Below are 16,919 nucleotides of genomic sequence, written 5' to 3'. Positions count from 1 at the left end.
GTTCCCTTTTCTCCACACCCTCTCCAGCATTTATTGTTTCTAGAGTTTTTGATGATGGCCAATCTGACCGGTGTGAGATGATATCTCATTGTCGTTTTGATTTGCATTTCTCTAATGATTAATGATGTTGAGCATTCTTTCATGTGTTTGTTGGCGATCTGTATATCTTCTTTGGAGAAATGTCTATTTAGTTCTTCTGCCCATTTTTGGATTGGGTTGTTTGTTTTTTTGTTATTGAGCTGCATGAGTTGCTTATAAATTTTGGATATTAATCCTTTGTCAGTTGCTTCATTTGCAAATATTACTCCCTTTCTGAGGGTTGTCTTTTTGTCTTGTTTATGGTTTCCTTTGCTGTGCAAAAGCTTTTAAGTTTCATTCGGTCTCATTTGTTTATTTTTGTTTTTATTTCCATTTCTCTAGGAGATGGGTCAAAAAGGATCTTGCTGTGATTTATGTCATAGAGTGTTCTGCCTATGTTTTCCTCTAAGAGTTTGATAGTGTCTGGCCTTACATTTAGGTCTTTAACCCATTTTGAGTTTATTTTTGTGTGTGGTGTTAGGGAGTGTTCTAATTTCACACTTTTACATGTACCTATCTAGTTTTTCCGGCACCACTTATCGAAGAGGCTGTCTTTCCTCCACTGTATATTCTTGCCTCCTTTATCAAAGATAAGGTGACCATATATGTGTGTGGGTTTATCTCTGGGCTTTCTATCCTGTTCCATTGATCTATATTTCTGTTTTTGTGCCAGTACCATACTGTCTTGATTACTGTAGCTTTGTAGTATAGTCTGAAGTCAGGGAGCCTGATTCCTCCAGCTCCATTTTTCGTTCTCAAGATTGCTTTGGCTATTCGGGGTCTTTTGTGTTTCCATACAAATTGTGAAATTTTTTGTTCTAGTTCTGTAAAAAATGCCAGTGGTAGTTGGATAGGGATTGCATTGAATCTGTAGATTGCTTTAGGTAGTAGAGTCATTTTCACAATGTTGATTCTTCCAATCTAAGAACATGGTATATCTCTCCCTCTATTCTAATTCAAATTTGACTTATACTATTTCTGATGTTCACAATGACTTAATTCATGAAGGAAAAAAGGATGCTCAATATATTCAGTGTAGCAACTCTCAGAAATATATATCTCATTAAAAATATTCCATCCAAGATGATTAAAATTAAAAATTTTGTAATCATAAACATAAGTGCTAACATTTATTGAATATTTCCTATGTGCCATGAACTGTTCTAAGCAATTTATATATATATTAATTCAGTTATATAAAATGACAAAGATATGCAGAGCTACTATGATGACTTTCCATCTGTGAGTAAATTAAAGATCCACACAAAATCAAAGGCAGGGAAGATCAGAAACAAATATCTAGCACCTTAATTTCTCTGCTGACATATAGAGGCACTGAATCATTCATTTATTCATTCAAGGCATATTTATTAAGTGTCTATAATGAGTTTATGGTTTAATAGATTACTAAAATAATCGTATTCTTAAAATATAACAATAATTATATTCTTAAGAAATAAAAATACAGTGAGAAAAAAATATCACAACTATATAGAGAATGCCACAAAGAGAAGCAAAAATAAAACAAAGATTCCTTCCAGGTAAAGGAATCAAGGAATAATCCTGAACAGCAATGAGATCACAACTATGTCAGGTCATTTAGAATGGAAGGAGGGAGTTAATAAACTAGGATAGAAAACTAGAAGCTAACATAAAGGAAACGGTCAGATATAACAGAACATGGAAAGAGAATTTCTGGAAACACATGGACAAAAAAAGGTTTCAGGGCAACATGCTGGGAATAACTAGGTGTAGGGTGAGAAGGGTAACACCCCAAGGGACAGAGAAAAGGCAATGTAGAGTTTGGGGGCCATGGGGTGGTAGAGACAGGGACAGCACAGAAGGGCGAGGGGACATCAGTACAGGGGTTTGTGGTGGCAGCCACCTAGCATGAGATGTCAGAGATCAAGAGGGGTAAGGAGACCTTCCCCACAGAAGGGGGCTCATCATGAGTTAACACTCAGAACTTAGTTTCTAAATTCTCCATCCAAAGGTATACAAATTGCTTTAAGAACCTTATATTATACATAAAGTGGTATAGTATTATTTGAAGGTAAATTGTAAATTAAGTGTGTATACTATAAATCCTAGAGCAAGTATTTTTTTAAAAAGAAAAACCAAGAGGTTTAGCTATCAAGAAAATAGGGGAGATATACTAGAATACCAAAATGTACTCGACTAATCCAAAAGAAGGCAGGAAAAGGGGGGAAAAAGAACAGATGGGATAAATGAACAAAAATTACGGGCATATAAAAGTCTTTCAAATTACAAACACACCTGAGGAAAGGAAGATAATCTTTTAATATTTTTTATACTACCTCTACAATGGTGCTTCAAAAATATTGAAATTTGATAATATGGTAACAAGTAAATAGATTAGAACATATGGGGATCAGGGTAGAACAGTCAAGGACAAGAGTAAGAAAAGGATAGAAGAATAACTCAGAGTTCAGGCTGACAAAATCCAGCTGCTCCAAAGATACTGCCATTCATCATGTTCAGCTGAGTTATCTGATAGCATCAATACAGAAATCCTTAAGTAATGAGAGGGGCAATTTTACCTTTCTGCCTGATTTTCTGAGTAATCTAAGTTGATGCATTAGTAAGTTTTATATAACATTAACAAGGTTAATTATAATGTTCCCCTCTCCCCCCAAAAGAAAACTCTCATCTATTTTTTATGTGTGTTTTCCTCTTTTCTTTAAAAATAATCTTTTCAAAATTATTTCAGAGTAATAAATTATACATACTGTAAAAAAATTAATATTTGAGGCTAATTAGGGGGCAGATGCATGAAAAGCATAACTAACATTTAAAGGTACTCCTACATGTGACTGAAATTTACCAACAACCAAGGAATGCATAAATTATCTGTAAGCAAACAAAGTTATTAAGAAAACTTGCTTTGGACAGTGCTTTTGATGACTAAATATTATTTACAATTAGTATGTCAACTGTTTGTACATCGATACTTAAACTGTCTCCAAGCAATCATATTTACACAACAGAATTGTTTTGACGCTAATTCCCCAAAGATAACTACAGAGAGACCTCATCACCAATGATTTAATTATCTTAATTTCTTAAATAATACAATCCCAAATAGCTTTAACTTGAATAAAGACAAACAATGAAACATTAGTAATGCCGAGACACAACATTCTCACTTTTTAAAGGATAAAGAAATAGCAACAGCTTAATACCAAACCAATTTTACAAATTTGTTTTTAGACACAGGTTAGACTATAAAACAGAAACACAAAATTTATACTCACAACTATCAGTAAGATAAATAAACCTGGAGGCATTTTCCCAAGTATTGTGGGATTGAGGAAGATAAAATGTAAAGGGCCAGAGAGTAAATATTTCAGACACTCTGGGATTCACACAGCCTGTGTCACATATTCTTCTTTTAAACATCCCATTGGAAATGTAGAGTTCATTCTTAACCAGAGGGCTAAATTAAAATAAACTGTAAGTTGGATTTGGCCCCAAAACTGCAGTTTGCTGACCCCTGATCTAGATTAATCTCATACAATTTGAAATAGTTCATTTCTGCCAATGAGATCAAAAGTCACCAAAAATATCAATGACACAATTGCTGAGTGAAAAACCTGGACTTCAAAACATTGAGAGAATTGATCAAAATATTAATGAAAAAAATCAATGACCGTTAAAAAAAAAAAAAAAGCAATTTTAAAATAGCTAGTAACGTTTAAGTTGTTCATGCCCAATAACAAACTTCTATTTCTAGGTATGTATACCCTAGAGAAACTCTCGTACATACACACAAGGAGATATGTACAAGAATATTACTGAAGCATTCTTTACAGCAACAAAAAAATTAAACCTGGAATCTAAACATTAATTAAATCTAAAAATTCATTAACATAAAAATGGGTAAATAAATTGTAGTGTCCTTATAAAATATGAAGGGCTGGACTACAGAGACAGTTTGGCAGCAGGAGGACCAGCAAGAAAGTTATTATACAGCCAAAATCCACTGCCTTGTACACTTACAACCAAGAGTAGAGAGCTCCTAATGTTTTGCCAAATTTTCAAAGGTCATGGAACAGTTGTAATTTTCCCCATTGGGGATTAAGATCATTTTTCATGGTTTCATCTTGCATGACCATTTTTAGAGCCCTGCACTACAGGGCTAAACAAGGTCTGCCCATTTATAATATATAATATAAATTATACTTTTACCCAAAAGGGACTATGAAGAAAGAGTTAAGAAAGTAAACAACAAAACAATTCGGGCCCATTCAATAAAAGAAGCTTTAGATAATCAGGAGAATGGATTTTTGTTGGGGAGGGGTTATGGGGGGAGTGAGGAAGGGATAAGAAAATTTTATGCAGAATTTCATTCAGTTTAGGGTGACCACTTAGGCAAGTGTGACCTAATAAAAATCAGAAAGGAAACTGCTGGTGTCACTGTTACTTTATTATCATGCAAACTCTGTATTACTGTTACTGTTCTTCTAGCAGCTCTCCATAAAAGTCAATGGTGTAACATAAAAATAGTAAGCCAGTGAAGACATTTCCTTAAGCAGGCAATATACTTAATACATATATACTGCCTTCTAATTATCTGGCTTAACTGAAGGAAAGCGGTTAGAGAATCCGGAAAAATGATTACTGTTCTCCATAGAGCTGACTCTAAGAAAGATGACTTGAATATAGATGTTGGAAAGTACAAGATTATGATCATGTCATGATCTAAGAACACAATATGATGCTAAAGACAACAGAAAGATTAACATGTTTTAAAAATCTGGTGTATAGGCAAACCGACAATATTGTGTTGAAAATGTGAAAATATGGCCTACAGCCTTAAACAATGAAGGGCCATTCCACTACTACGTAGAGGTGGGCTACGTATAGAAAAACCTGTGGATAACAAACAGTACTTTTTCTCCAAAAACAAAACAAAAGAAAAAAAATCAAACAGATTTGAAAATCTAACCTAAGAAGTTAGCGCTGTGAAGAAAATCTGGGTTAGAATAATTCAAGTCAAATATTACTAGCAAGTCATAGCAGTAATGAAAAGTACTGCAAGGCCTCTAGAGAACATGTGATTTTGTACAGAACTGCATGCTGAGGAATCCTACCTGGATGACTGGCTTAAAAATGCAACCCCAGTAGCTGAACTGATATGTTACATAAATCCAGAATTCCATATGAAGTCTAGGCAATATCATCCCCAAGAAAGGTTATTTTGAGTTTGAAGTTCAAATTGCCAAAAATCACTGTATTCTGGTACAAGTTGCAAAAGATTAAAATCACTTTCAAAGATATATACTACATTTTATTCTAACACTAACAGAAAACTTAAGGGATCATAAGCTGTGCTGCTATACTTTTTTGTTCTATTTGAGGTCAAATATAATCCAATTCTTAAAAACAGAGGAAAACAGCAACTAGCATCAGCTAATTTTATGAAATCTTGCTAAACACTTGATATGTATTATCCCCTTACTGCTTGCAACACTCCTCCGAGGTGAACAGTTTAGCCACCAAAAGGCAAAAAAGATAAACAATAGATTAGACTATAAGCGTTAGACTATAAGCGTTATGTGAGCTACTCATAGAATGTTATTCGTGTAAGGGCTTTAGAAGAATCATTTACTCTAACCTATCTCACTTAAAACCTGAGGAAAACAAAGCCCAAAGAAGTTAAGTGAAATGTCAGAAGTCCCAGAAAAGTTAAATGACAGAAATGATGACAAGAATACAGGATTTGAGTTCCCAGACTACTTTTTCTAAAAACTATGATGTCCTCTGTTTTCCAAGTTCTAAAAAAAAAAGTAAAATTAGAAAAAAAAAAAAAAAAAAAAAGGAAATGTCCACTTAAGATTATACATGGTACCAGCAATTCAAATTCAAAGGTATTTGTGGGAAGAGATCAAGTGGCAAGGGCAAATCCTAACTCTCCATAAATGGCTGCTAGCATGGGTTAATTTGAAAATAAGGATTTTATTGATAACCATTATAGACAAGAGACCATTAATATCTAATTATAAGGGTTAGGTACATATAGTATGGTCTATGAATCCCACATTTGCTCTTAAGTTATTTAACTCTTTTAAAAAATAATACATGAATCCCTAGAATAGATAAGGTTGATGAAACCTGATAAGGTTACTTCTCTTCTAATTTTACTTACCAAAATAACTTTGTTATGTTAGTCCTGCCACATTTCGCCTGCCTAGGTAAGTGCTTCATTGATAAGTGTGACCAAGAAAACCACCAAAAGTAAGTTAAGTACCATAAATTGGCTTATTTTGGGGTAGTGTTATTTTTAATTTTTCCATGACCAAGATTTCAAGTTTATAAAACAACAAAAATAACATAAAAACATGTAAAAATTTGTCCAACTGTTCTGTTAAATCTAGTGAAAACTAAGCCTGACTTATTTGTTTACTGTGTTTCAGTATTTTACACCGTATCAGTCACAAATTCGAGTACAATATTTATACCTCATGCTCTTGCAGTTGTGCCCCCTTAATCACTACTGGGTTTTTTCCAGTCTTCTCAAGGGCTTTTTAAATGTATCTGACACCTGCCTGTTGCTTTTGGCTATTACAATTCAAATCAAGGTTTTATAAGTTCCAGAATGTCTAGGGAAGGCAAGTTAACCCAAGGGTTAACTATGGTTAAATGTTATGGAATAAGCTCATAAAAACCCAAAGTCACATGAGATAGAATTATATATATGCAATGTGAGTAAAGGATCTTGAAAATTAATAAAAAGTACAGCATCAGCACACAGAGAAGGCCATTTGGGGAAAGCACTTCAAAGAGTTTGAGAACAGGCATTAAGTACTAGGCAAGAAATGCCGTGGGCAAGTAAAAACCCCTAAAAAGTGAGAGGGTCTGGCAGAGAAGGAAATAGAATTCAAGCTGTTTACTCAAAAAGTATAATACAAACCTTCCTCACAATTCATTTATTCAAGAAAAGAAAATGACACATTTCTTCAGAACTTACACTGTGGGCACCAAGCTGACTACAGTTAAGCTAGCTATAAAGTGCTCTTGTGCACCCCACCCCAGAAAAATCTCTTATATTATTAGTGACCACTCTCATGACTCTCAATCTCCTTTACTGACTACTGCGCACAACCTTAAACACGAGGTCTCAACTTCCACGTTTTAATCTCTAGAAATGACCTTTCTCTTGAGCTACAAACTCGCATTCAACACCCTTTTGGACATTTCTGCCATATTGCTCTAAAGGCATTTCAAACTCCACGTGTCTCAATCCCAATCTGGTACCTGCTCTCCCACCTCCAACCTACTTTTCCTCCTCACGTGCTAACTCTTCCTAGAGTTGGCGTATTTCCATCTGCCAGTCATTAAAAGTAAAAAATTTAATCACCTTTGACTTCTTTCTCATTTCTCACATACAATTAATCATCAAGATTCTAAATGCTATCCATTTCATTATATCACTTGCTTAGTCAAATGTCTTTCTTACTGAATCATGAGTTGGTAGATAGCAAGGAGACCATCTAATGCACTTTGTTTACCATGTACAGTGCCAGACATACAGAAGGTGCTTAATATATATTTGAGTTACTGTTGCAATAGTAAAACATTTACAAATATTTTTAGTGTTATAGACATGAAACTGTAATATTTATTTCAACCCCAATTAAATTTCATTCAAAAGAGATTTAAAAGAAGGAAAAAAATAACTAATCTCTCTCAGCTGAAATCTACAAATAAAAATTAAACTGACACAACAACAAAATGTTCTATTATTAAGTAAACTTCTTGGAAGCGTAAAAGCATTCTTTTCTTTCTAAATTTCTCTAGGTCTTCTTAGATTCCAAATACTAAAGGTTTTGTTATTATTTGTTATATATATTGTCATTTTTTACTTTTAGCCACGTGTTATAGAATACTTTCATGTCAAGACATTAATCTGATACAAGCCCAACTCAAAAAAACATTTATTAACATATACGGCTTTAATATATGATGTCTCAAATTTAACATGTCAGCTTATATGGTGCACAAAATTTAAGTAAATTCAATCTAACTTCTACATAACTTTGTGATACTGACCATGACACAGTAACTATTCTATTTGTCCTAAGAAAAATACATAATTATTAGTTATTCCCTAATAGCCATTCAAACATTGATAAAACTAACTATATGTCTTTATTTAACATGGATGCGAATAACTGTCAACTTAAGAGTATGGGGCACATAAGACAACACTATTTGGAGACATGACGATTTGTTTAAGGTGAAAAAAAAAAAACAAAAAACCCGAATGGAAATTAAACAGAAACTCAAAAGGTTTCAGACTCCAGATGAGCCCAAAGAGCAATAAACTTGTGGAAGGAGAATAAAGAGTTGGGGTCCACAAAAGGCATGAAACTGGACATAGTTCCTAGTGAGACTCTAAATTAGAAGCTGTACCAGGTGAAAGAAAAAATAACTAAAACACTAAAAGAAAGTATTCTTTATAATGTTGGGGCCTGGGGCCAGAACCAACACAACGTTTATAGGCTTCAACTGAGAACTGCTGGGAACTGCAGCAAAACAGGCAAGCTCAGGGAAGCCTCAAACCCGGTTTCTCTAGCCAACTTCCTCTCAGGGCTCCTCTCGGTCACTTTCCACTATCTTGTGGAACATGAACAGAGGGGTGATGAATAGGAAAGGTCTCCTCCAAAGCCCTCACCCAAGGAATCGACAATCTCCCTGGGATTCTTCCCTGCATTCCACTCATCATGGACAGCGCAGTACAGAACACTCGAGATGGCCTTTTTTTTTTTTGGCCGCACTGCGTGGCATGCAGAACTTCCCCAACCAGGGATGAACCTGTGCCCCCTGCAGTGGAAGCTGGAGCCTTAACCACTGGACTGCCAGGGACGTCCTGAGCTGGCCTTTTCAACTTCAGTTACATTCACTGAATCCAGACATAATATGTATGCCCTGCTACTGACCTTGAAACTCTTATTTAATTAACAGGCTTTTTTGTTTTGGCAAAGTTTAAGGTTTACAGAAGAACTGAGCATACAGTACCAAGAGTTCCCATATACTCACCCCTACCCCAACACACACTCAGTTTCCCCTATTCTTATCATATGTTAATATAGTATGATACATCTGTCACAATGAACCAATATTGATACATTATTATTAACTGAAGTCCACAGCTTATTCAGGTTTTCTTAGTTTCTACCTAATGTCCTTTTAGGATCTCATCCAGGAAACCACAACAGTATATTTAGCTGTCCTGTCTCCTTGGGCTCCTCTTGGCTGTGACAGTTTCTGAGACTTTCCTTATTTTTGATGACCTTGACATCAAAAGTACTGGTTAGGTACTCTACAGAAAGTCCTTCAGTTTGGGTTTGCCTGCTGTTTTTCACATAGGTAGACATGGATTATGAGTGTTTGGGAGGAAGACCTTGGGAAGAAAGGGCCACTCTCATCGCATCATGCACGGGTACATACTAACAACACGACCAATCGGTGTGAACCACGGTGACCTGGCTGAGGTAGGTTTCTCCACTACCAAGTCAGTCTGCCGCTCCCTCCTTTCCATAAGGAACCCTCTTGTAAGGAAGTCATAACTATATGCAGCCCACACTTAAGAGTTAAGCAGTTATGCCCTCTAAAACTTCTTCACTTAACGTTTTAAATATAATCCTCTCAAAAGGCCTATAGAGATGAAAAAACTAAGTCTCAGAGAACGCATTTAAGGTTACAGAGCTAAAAAGTGCTAGTGTTAGAAATCAAACCAAAGCTATCTGAATCCTAGCTTAACGCTCTTTTCATTGTAACACGCTCAATCTCAAGGGCACAAATTATACAGTAATAGGTAAATTTCAAGCTTCACATTATTCAACCACTAGTCTTTTTCCCTACACTTCCATTTAGTTCATCAGGTTCCTGTTTCTTTGGCAGTGTTTACCCTTTCTTATTAACTCAATCAACTTCCACTCCAAAGCCATGCTATTTTCCTCAGTTTTCTTTGTCTGAGAGAAACAAAATTATTTTTTAAACTAGGTCCCAGAAACATCTTTCCACATCTCTGAACCTGCCCCATAGAAACTGCCTGAACTACCTTCTCAAGTAATTTGGTGTAATTAATGAAAAAAAGCACTGGGCACTAGTTTTTTTTTTTTTTTTTTAAAAAGGAAAATGGAAGACTGTATAATACAGTGGGGTTTAGTGCTTAGACTCTGGAGTCAGAAAGTCCTGAGATCAAATTTCAGTTCCATTACCACCACTTTGACTTGGAAAAGTCACTTCACCTTCTTAAACATCACCACCCTTATTTGTAATCCTAGAAACTAATCTTAAAGCATTCAGTATGTAAAAGAGGTATCTATGCAGTTTTCCAAGCAATATCTGCAAAATGAAAGCTCTATGATTTATAGGCTAGCCTACATAATTTTTTTTTAAGTTTAAAGATGAACTTGGAACATACAAAGTTCAAATTATCTTATACCTTTGGTAACAGAATAGTAGGGGATCTAGTTAAACGAACAATAGTAATTACTTTGAATTGTTCACTGCTTTCAATAAAATACAGGTTTTTCCTGAAAATGGGATGTATTTTGCACAATTCCTCTCTGAGACAAGTGTCAGAAAAAGTTTCCCCCAAAAGTTAAGGATATAATAAGTTCATTACATTCTTGTACTCACCAATACAGCTAATAAAGGACTTGCTGAAAATCCCTGTCAGAGGCCTAATCACCCTTCTTCCAGAATCAGTAACAGTTCTTCATAAAGTAAAGCAGCCCAGCCATTCAAGGGTAATTAATCTATCGTAGCACTCCACACAAAAAGCAAGCGAGAAGCAGAGAGGAAATTTCAACTGGAAAATATTTTGACGTAATTGACCCAGACGACAAACTAAACTTAAGCGTATGTCAAGTGCTACAGTCTGCACAAAACACACACAGATGCCAAAGGCTATTAAGAGCCCACACAAGCCAAGGTGAAGTCTTAACTCTGAGTAGAATATAAATCTTGTATCACTGTTTAGAAAAGATGCACAGGGGAAGATAAAGGGTTCTTTCATAAACTCAGAGAAAGAAATGTTTAAACTTTTAAAATTCTTTATCTTCGGAATTAAAGGTAATCACCATTGCAAAAAGTGTTAGGGAATTTATTCTTTCAATACATCCAAAATACTTGTGTTTCTCAAAACCAGAGTCTACCTATTTTTTTCTGATCACTTTCAAAATGTGTGAGATTTGTTATTTCAAAGAGTTCAAATTTAATTATAACACTTAAATGCCACAGAAAACAATTATCTATGTTGGAAACAAAAGACAACTTTTTCTTTGTAGGAAAATAAAACTTGAAAGAATACAATATGAATTCCTAACTTCTTTGACTTGATATCCTCATACATAAATGGTATGATATAGCTATTTTAACTCTTCTCATAAGCATTAATCAGACCAAGATGAAAGGACCAATGAAAATGCATAAAAAAACCAAACTATTCTTTGTGTTCCCAACTTTTTCTTTTGTAATTTTTAAACACATAGGAAAAGTTGAAAGAATAGTAAATGAACACCCATTGTTCACGTAATATATCCTCCACCCAGATTCAAAAATTGAATAATACTGTCAAAGTACACTAAATTGTATAATGAATAAAAGTACACATTAAATAAAAATTAGCAAGTAGGATATGTAATAATCCCCAAGCAAGTACAAACTCAATTTATTAAGAAAATTTCTTAACATCACTTTTCTTTTGTGTGTGACCTAAAAGAATTAAATAGTTAATGAAAGGTGCATATAAGTTAACACATAGTTGGTTATTTTACATGAAAAAAGTCTTCCTCATTTTCTCATCATGAAAAAAGACAAAAGTGAAACTGTAAAGTTATGAAAGGTTTCATATGCAAAAGCAGTAATAAATATGTTTCTAAGTAATCCTAGGATAGGCCAGAAAGCAGTCCTGCTATCACCTGGAACTGTTATCTTGGATCACAAAAGAGTGAGATACTAATTTGTAAGGAACTATATGTGCCCTTTCTTCCTTGATATTCAAGTGTAAATAACTGTGAGCTAAATCCTCATTAAACAAATTTTAGATTTCCAGTAGACAAGAAAAATTCAATTATGAATATACACTGTGGAAGGTAGGCACAGAAAAATAGAGATGACAGAAAAAAAAGAGTAGGAAATGCCAGTAAAATGACCATTTCCACTACCACAAGATAAGAGGACAAGGACCAAAGAGAAATCAAGATGTCTCTGGAAATTTCAAAATCACTCATTACTCCAACATTTAAAAGTGCAACCTTCAAAACTATGGTCATGATTCAGCATAACTAATCATAGTGAAAATGGTCCCCTCCCCAAATCCCTATCCAATGTCTTCTACAAGATAATAAAAAACAGGCAAACATTAGTGATTGTGAAGATATTGATTCTTAAAAAGCAAATAGCCTAAATACATCTAAATATCATTCCACAAAAAATTTAAGTATAGCTAATCCTTGAAAAATGTGGGGGTGAGGAGCTCTGACCCTCCATGCAGTCAAAATTCTAAGTATAACTTAGTGTAACTTATAGTTAGTATAACTTATAGTCGGCCCTCCATTTACACAGTTTCCCCATAGCCGCGGATTCAACCCACCTTGGGTAGTGTAATACTATAGTTTTACTATAGAAAAAAAAATCCATGTATAAGTGGAACCACGCAGTGCAAACTCACGTTGTTTAAGGGTCAACAGTAAAGTAAAAGACGGACACTCTGAAATAAGTTTTATACGTTCAACCTGCCAATGATTTCAATGTTTTAAGATTAAAAAAACATACTTTATTACAAAAAAATTCCCTGACAACATCAAAATAAATTATCATGTACCTTTTCTGAAATGACTTTGATAGTTAACATATTTAAATATGTATTTTTGTGATAAAGTCTACAGAAATGGATTTAAGGTTTTATATATACATATAAACTAAAATATATATATATATTTAGTAAATGGATATATTATCATGTTACACAGAAGTTAATAACAAAATTAATATCTAGTCCTATAGTAAATGCAAAACTACATATCAGGTAAGATAATCTACCCCAAGTAATAGGGCAGGGCAGTAAACAAATAAAATATGCATGTGTGTGTTTCAGAATATAAATAATGTATATATATCTTCTGACTGGGAAAGTGTTTTTAAAAAATTTATTTTCGGGGACTTCCCAGGTGGTCCAGTGGTTAGGAATCCGCCTTCCAATGCAGGGGACACAGGTTTGATCCCTGGTTGGGGAACTAAGATCCCACATGCCACAGGGCAACTAAGCCCGTGCTCTCTACAGCCCACGTGCCGCAACTAGAGAGCTCGCATGCCACAACTACTGAGCCCATGCACTCTGGAGCCCGTGTGCCACAACTAGAGAAGTCCACGTGCTGCAACAAAGAGCCCGTGTGCTGCAACTGAGACCCGACGCAGCCAAATAAATAATGAATATATATTTTTTAAAAATGATTTGTACCATATAAGGTATTTGATTTCTTTTAAAATACTATGTTTGTAAATATTAAATTTATTAAATTCAATCAAATTTATAATTAAGTCTTGGTTAAACAAAAGTGATTAGTACAATTTAAAAATGTAGAAACTAAAGAAAACTGGTTTCTATTACACGTGTGTAAGAAATATTGAGAATCAAGAAACTAAACCATGATTTGCTGATTATAGGCACTAATTTATTTATCTCCCATCTCCCTATATTATACTGCCATCAATCTCAAATAAAAATCAACTACTCCTTAAGATGGCCTTTTATGCTCTCCTAACGGTAGGAATCAGAGGACTGGACAGGGGTGCCTAGAAGACAGAGTAGCAGTTAAAAAATTTAACACCCTACCTTTACAGCTAGGAAATTCAGCCCACTCTCATTGGCCAAAGCCTTTGCAATCATTGTTTTAGAGCATCCAGGAGGCCCATACAAAAGAACTCCTTTAGGTGGCTGAATACCCATTTGGGTGAAAGACTCGGGATGTTTCAAGGGCCATTCCACAGCCTGTTTCAGCTTCAGTTTGATATTTCCCAGTCCTCCTATATCTGACCAGGATACCTGCAAAACAAACAAACAAATAATAAGTAAATTAGGAGTTTATAAGATGTGAGCTGCGTATTAGAGAAATACTGAAGAAAAACAAAATGTTTCTGTTTGCCAAGACTTGTATAAGTAACTGGTTAAACGATTGAACATTCTGGTAAGTCTATATTCTATTCTACGTGGCTGTGAAAACTAGCTTTCATCTGTTCGAAAACGGTTTGAATCAGTGATCCAAGGTCTCATCTACATATCTAAGTTCTTATATTTCTTTTTTAGCAAAATTACTTTAAGATACGCTTCTGTAGGTCCTTATGGAACATGTAATCTTTTCTGCCTTTGGTATATTAATAAAGAATCCTCAAAATTTTGTTCCCCCCAAAAGGCCCCCCAAACAAGATAGCTCTTTAGATATTTACTTAATAAATATTCATTGAGAAGTACGTACCATATAGTGTACAAAGGAAATAGATAAGACATAAATCCAGACTTTAAAGAACTTAACAACTACCAGTAACATGCACATAAATAACCATAGTACAATGGAAAGCATACTAACCACAATAACAAAGAAACAGAAAAAGGCTTTGGGACTTCCCAGGAAGAAAAGATTATTCCCAGCTGGAAGGCAAATCTGAAAGCCAACTCTTGAAGCATGGATGAGATCCAGAAATGTGAAAATAGGGACAATGTCAGATAGAGGCCAAAAAATTATGAAAAGCTCAGAAGGAAGTATGAAGAAGATGAGAGGAAAATGGATTTAAAGGAGAGAAATAAAAATAGAAAAGTAGGTTCAAGCTATATAGTGGAAGACCCTGAAGACTAGGTGGAGTTCACGAATCTCTTTATTCATAAGAAGTCTTTGAAGGTTTTTAATCTAGAAAGTGATATGGTCTGATCTGTGCTTTAGAAAGACTTCTCTGACAAGATTCATTACAGAGGAGAGAAAGTGCAGGGAGAACAATTAAGGATCTATCACAAACATCCTTTAAAAAAAAAAAAAAAAAAAGGAAGCCTGAGCTAGGGTAACCACATGGAGATGATGAAGACACACCAGAAAAATACTACAGGTCTACAGCTGAGGGTTTTGAAGGCAGAGGAAGAAAGGGAGAATCTGAAGCTAAAGATTTCAAGATGGACTGATAAGAAGAATATAGACCACAGAAAAAATGATCAGTAGGAGAGAAAATAAATAAGATGGTTTTTTTGGATACACAGAATTGCACACATTCACAATTGAATATACAACACAAACGGAGTTGAACATATATCACAAATGGAGCTCTGGAAAAAGAATAGGGTTGAAATGTTAGATTTCAGAGATATCTACATACAAACAATAGACACCATGAGATCAATTAAAGTAGTCAAACATGAGAAGAGAAATGTGGATGAAAGGCATGTCTATGGATGCTACCTACATTTAAGAGTGAAGAGGAAGAAAAAGAAAGAGGAAGAAAAGTCAGAAAACAATCTACAAACCCAAAAAAGAGAAGGGTTTTGTTTGTTTGTTACTATCAGGAAAAGATTACTTTTCCCAAATGAACTTGCATGGTTTTTGAGGGGGCATTCTATTGTTTTTGTTTTTTGTTCACAGAACAAGAATTCTGTATTACCAACCATAACCCTGAGCTCAGATTTAATTATTTTTTTCTAAATGGCTTTCTTGGGAGTTATTTTGAGAAGTGAGATTACTGGATTAAAAGGCATGAACATTTTAGGTCTCTTAATACATGATGCCAGTTTGCTATCCCAACCACTTCATCTATTTTAATGGCATGAGCAATACATGTATGTTTCCCTGCAGCATCATTAGCCTTGGGTTTTATTTTAACTTTTTTTTTCTAACTGGTTTCTGATTTCACCAATTAATAAAATTAAACTTGAGATTAGTACACATGATCTTATGGCCCTAAAAACATCTAGCTATCATCAGCAGGAACAAAGTGACTGTTTACCACAGAAGGTGACTGTGCTTGTATAACCAAGGCCTGATACAGGCAGAAGTGCAGCAGAGTTGTCACACCCTGGTGTGTAGTTCCTGCTTGTGCTCTCCTGCTGTTTCTGATCTTTCCTTTATCCTTTTCTTCTAGTTTTAAACTTAATTTTGAAATTTTTCAAACATGCAAAAGTTGAAGAAAAATCAGTACCATAAGTGAATATATATTCTACCAAAATTCACCAATTTTTAATATTTACCACTTTTGCTTTAGTACGTGCTCTCATTTTCTCCTTCTCTCTCTCTCTCCACACACACACACACAATACACACAAAAACACACATACTTCATCAATTTTTATTTTTTTTAACATCTTTATTGTAGTATAATTGCTTTACGATGGTGTGTTAGTTTCTGTTTTATAACAAAGTGAATCAGCTATACATACACATACATCTCCATAACTCCTCCCTCTTGCGTCTCCCTCCCATCCTCCGTATCCCACCCCTCTAGGCAGTCACAAAGCACCGATCTGATCTCCCTGTGCTGTGCTATGCAGCTGCTTCCCACTAGTTATCTATTTTACGTTTGGTAGTGTATATATGTCCATGTCACTCTCTCACTTTGTCCCAGCTTACCCTTCCCCCTCCCCGTGTCCTCAAGTCCATTCTCTACATCTGCCTCTTTATTCCTGTCCTGCCCCTAGGTTCTTCAGAACCTGTTTTGTTTTTTTTTTAAGATTCCATATATATGTGTTAGCATACAGTATTTGTTTTTCTCTTTCTGACTTACTTCACTCTGTATGACAGTCTCTAGGTCCATCCACCTCACTACAAATA

At 34.9% G+C, this 16,919-nt stretch overlaps 1 protein-coding gene across 6 annotated transcripts in view; it reads right to left on the bottom strand.

Moving 5' to 3' along the window:
- Positions 1–16,919, bottom strand: part of AFG2A (AFG2 AAA ATPase homolog A) — a 337,003-nt gene that overhangs the window by 242,255 nt on the left and 77,829 nt on the right. For all 6 annotated transcript variants that reach the window (XR_002891140.3, XM_024119178.3, XM_024119179.3 and 3 more), the window contains exon 11: positions 13,949–14,158. Coding sequence is in view for 5 of the 6 variants with exons in the window: in XM_024119178.3 (XP_023974946.1) it covers positions 13,949–14,158 (210 nt within the window). In the remaining variant the exon portion in view is untranslated. The remainder of the gene's footprint in view (positions 1–13,948; positions 14,159–16,919) is intronic.

Source organism: Physeter macrocephalus, chromosome 7, assembly GCF_002837175.3.
Source record: "Physeter macrocephalus isolate SW-GA chromosome 7, ASM283717v5, whole genome shotgun sequence".
NCBI lineage: Eukaryota > Metazoa > Chordata > Mammalia > Artiodactyla > Physeteridae > Physeter > Physeter macrocephalus.
Note: the sequence above shows the minus strand (reverse complement) of the source record. Positions and strands in the feature narration are given on the sequence as shown.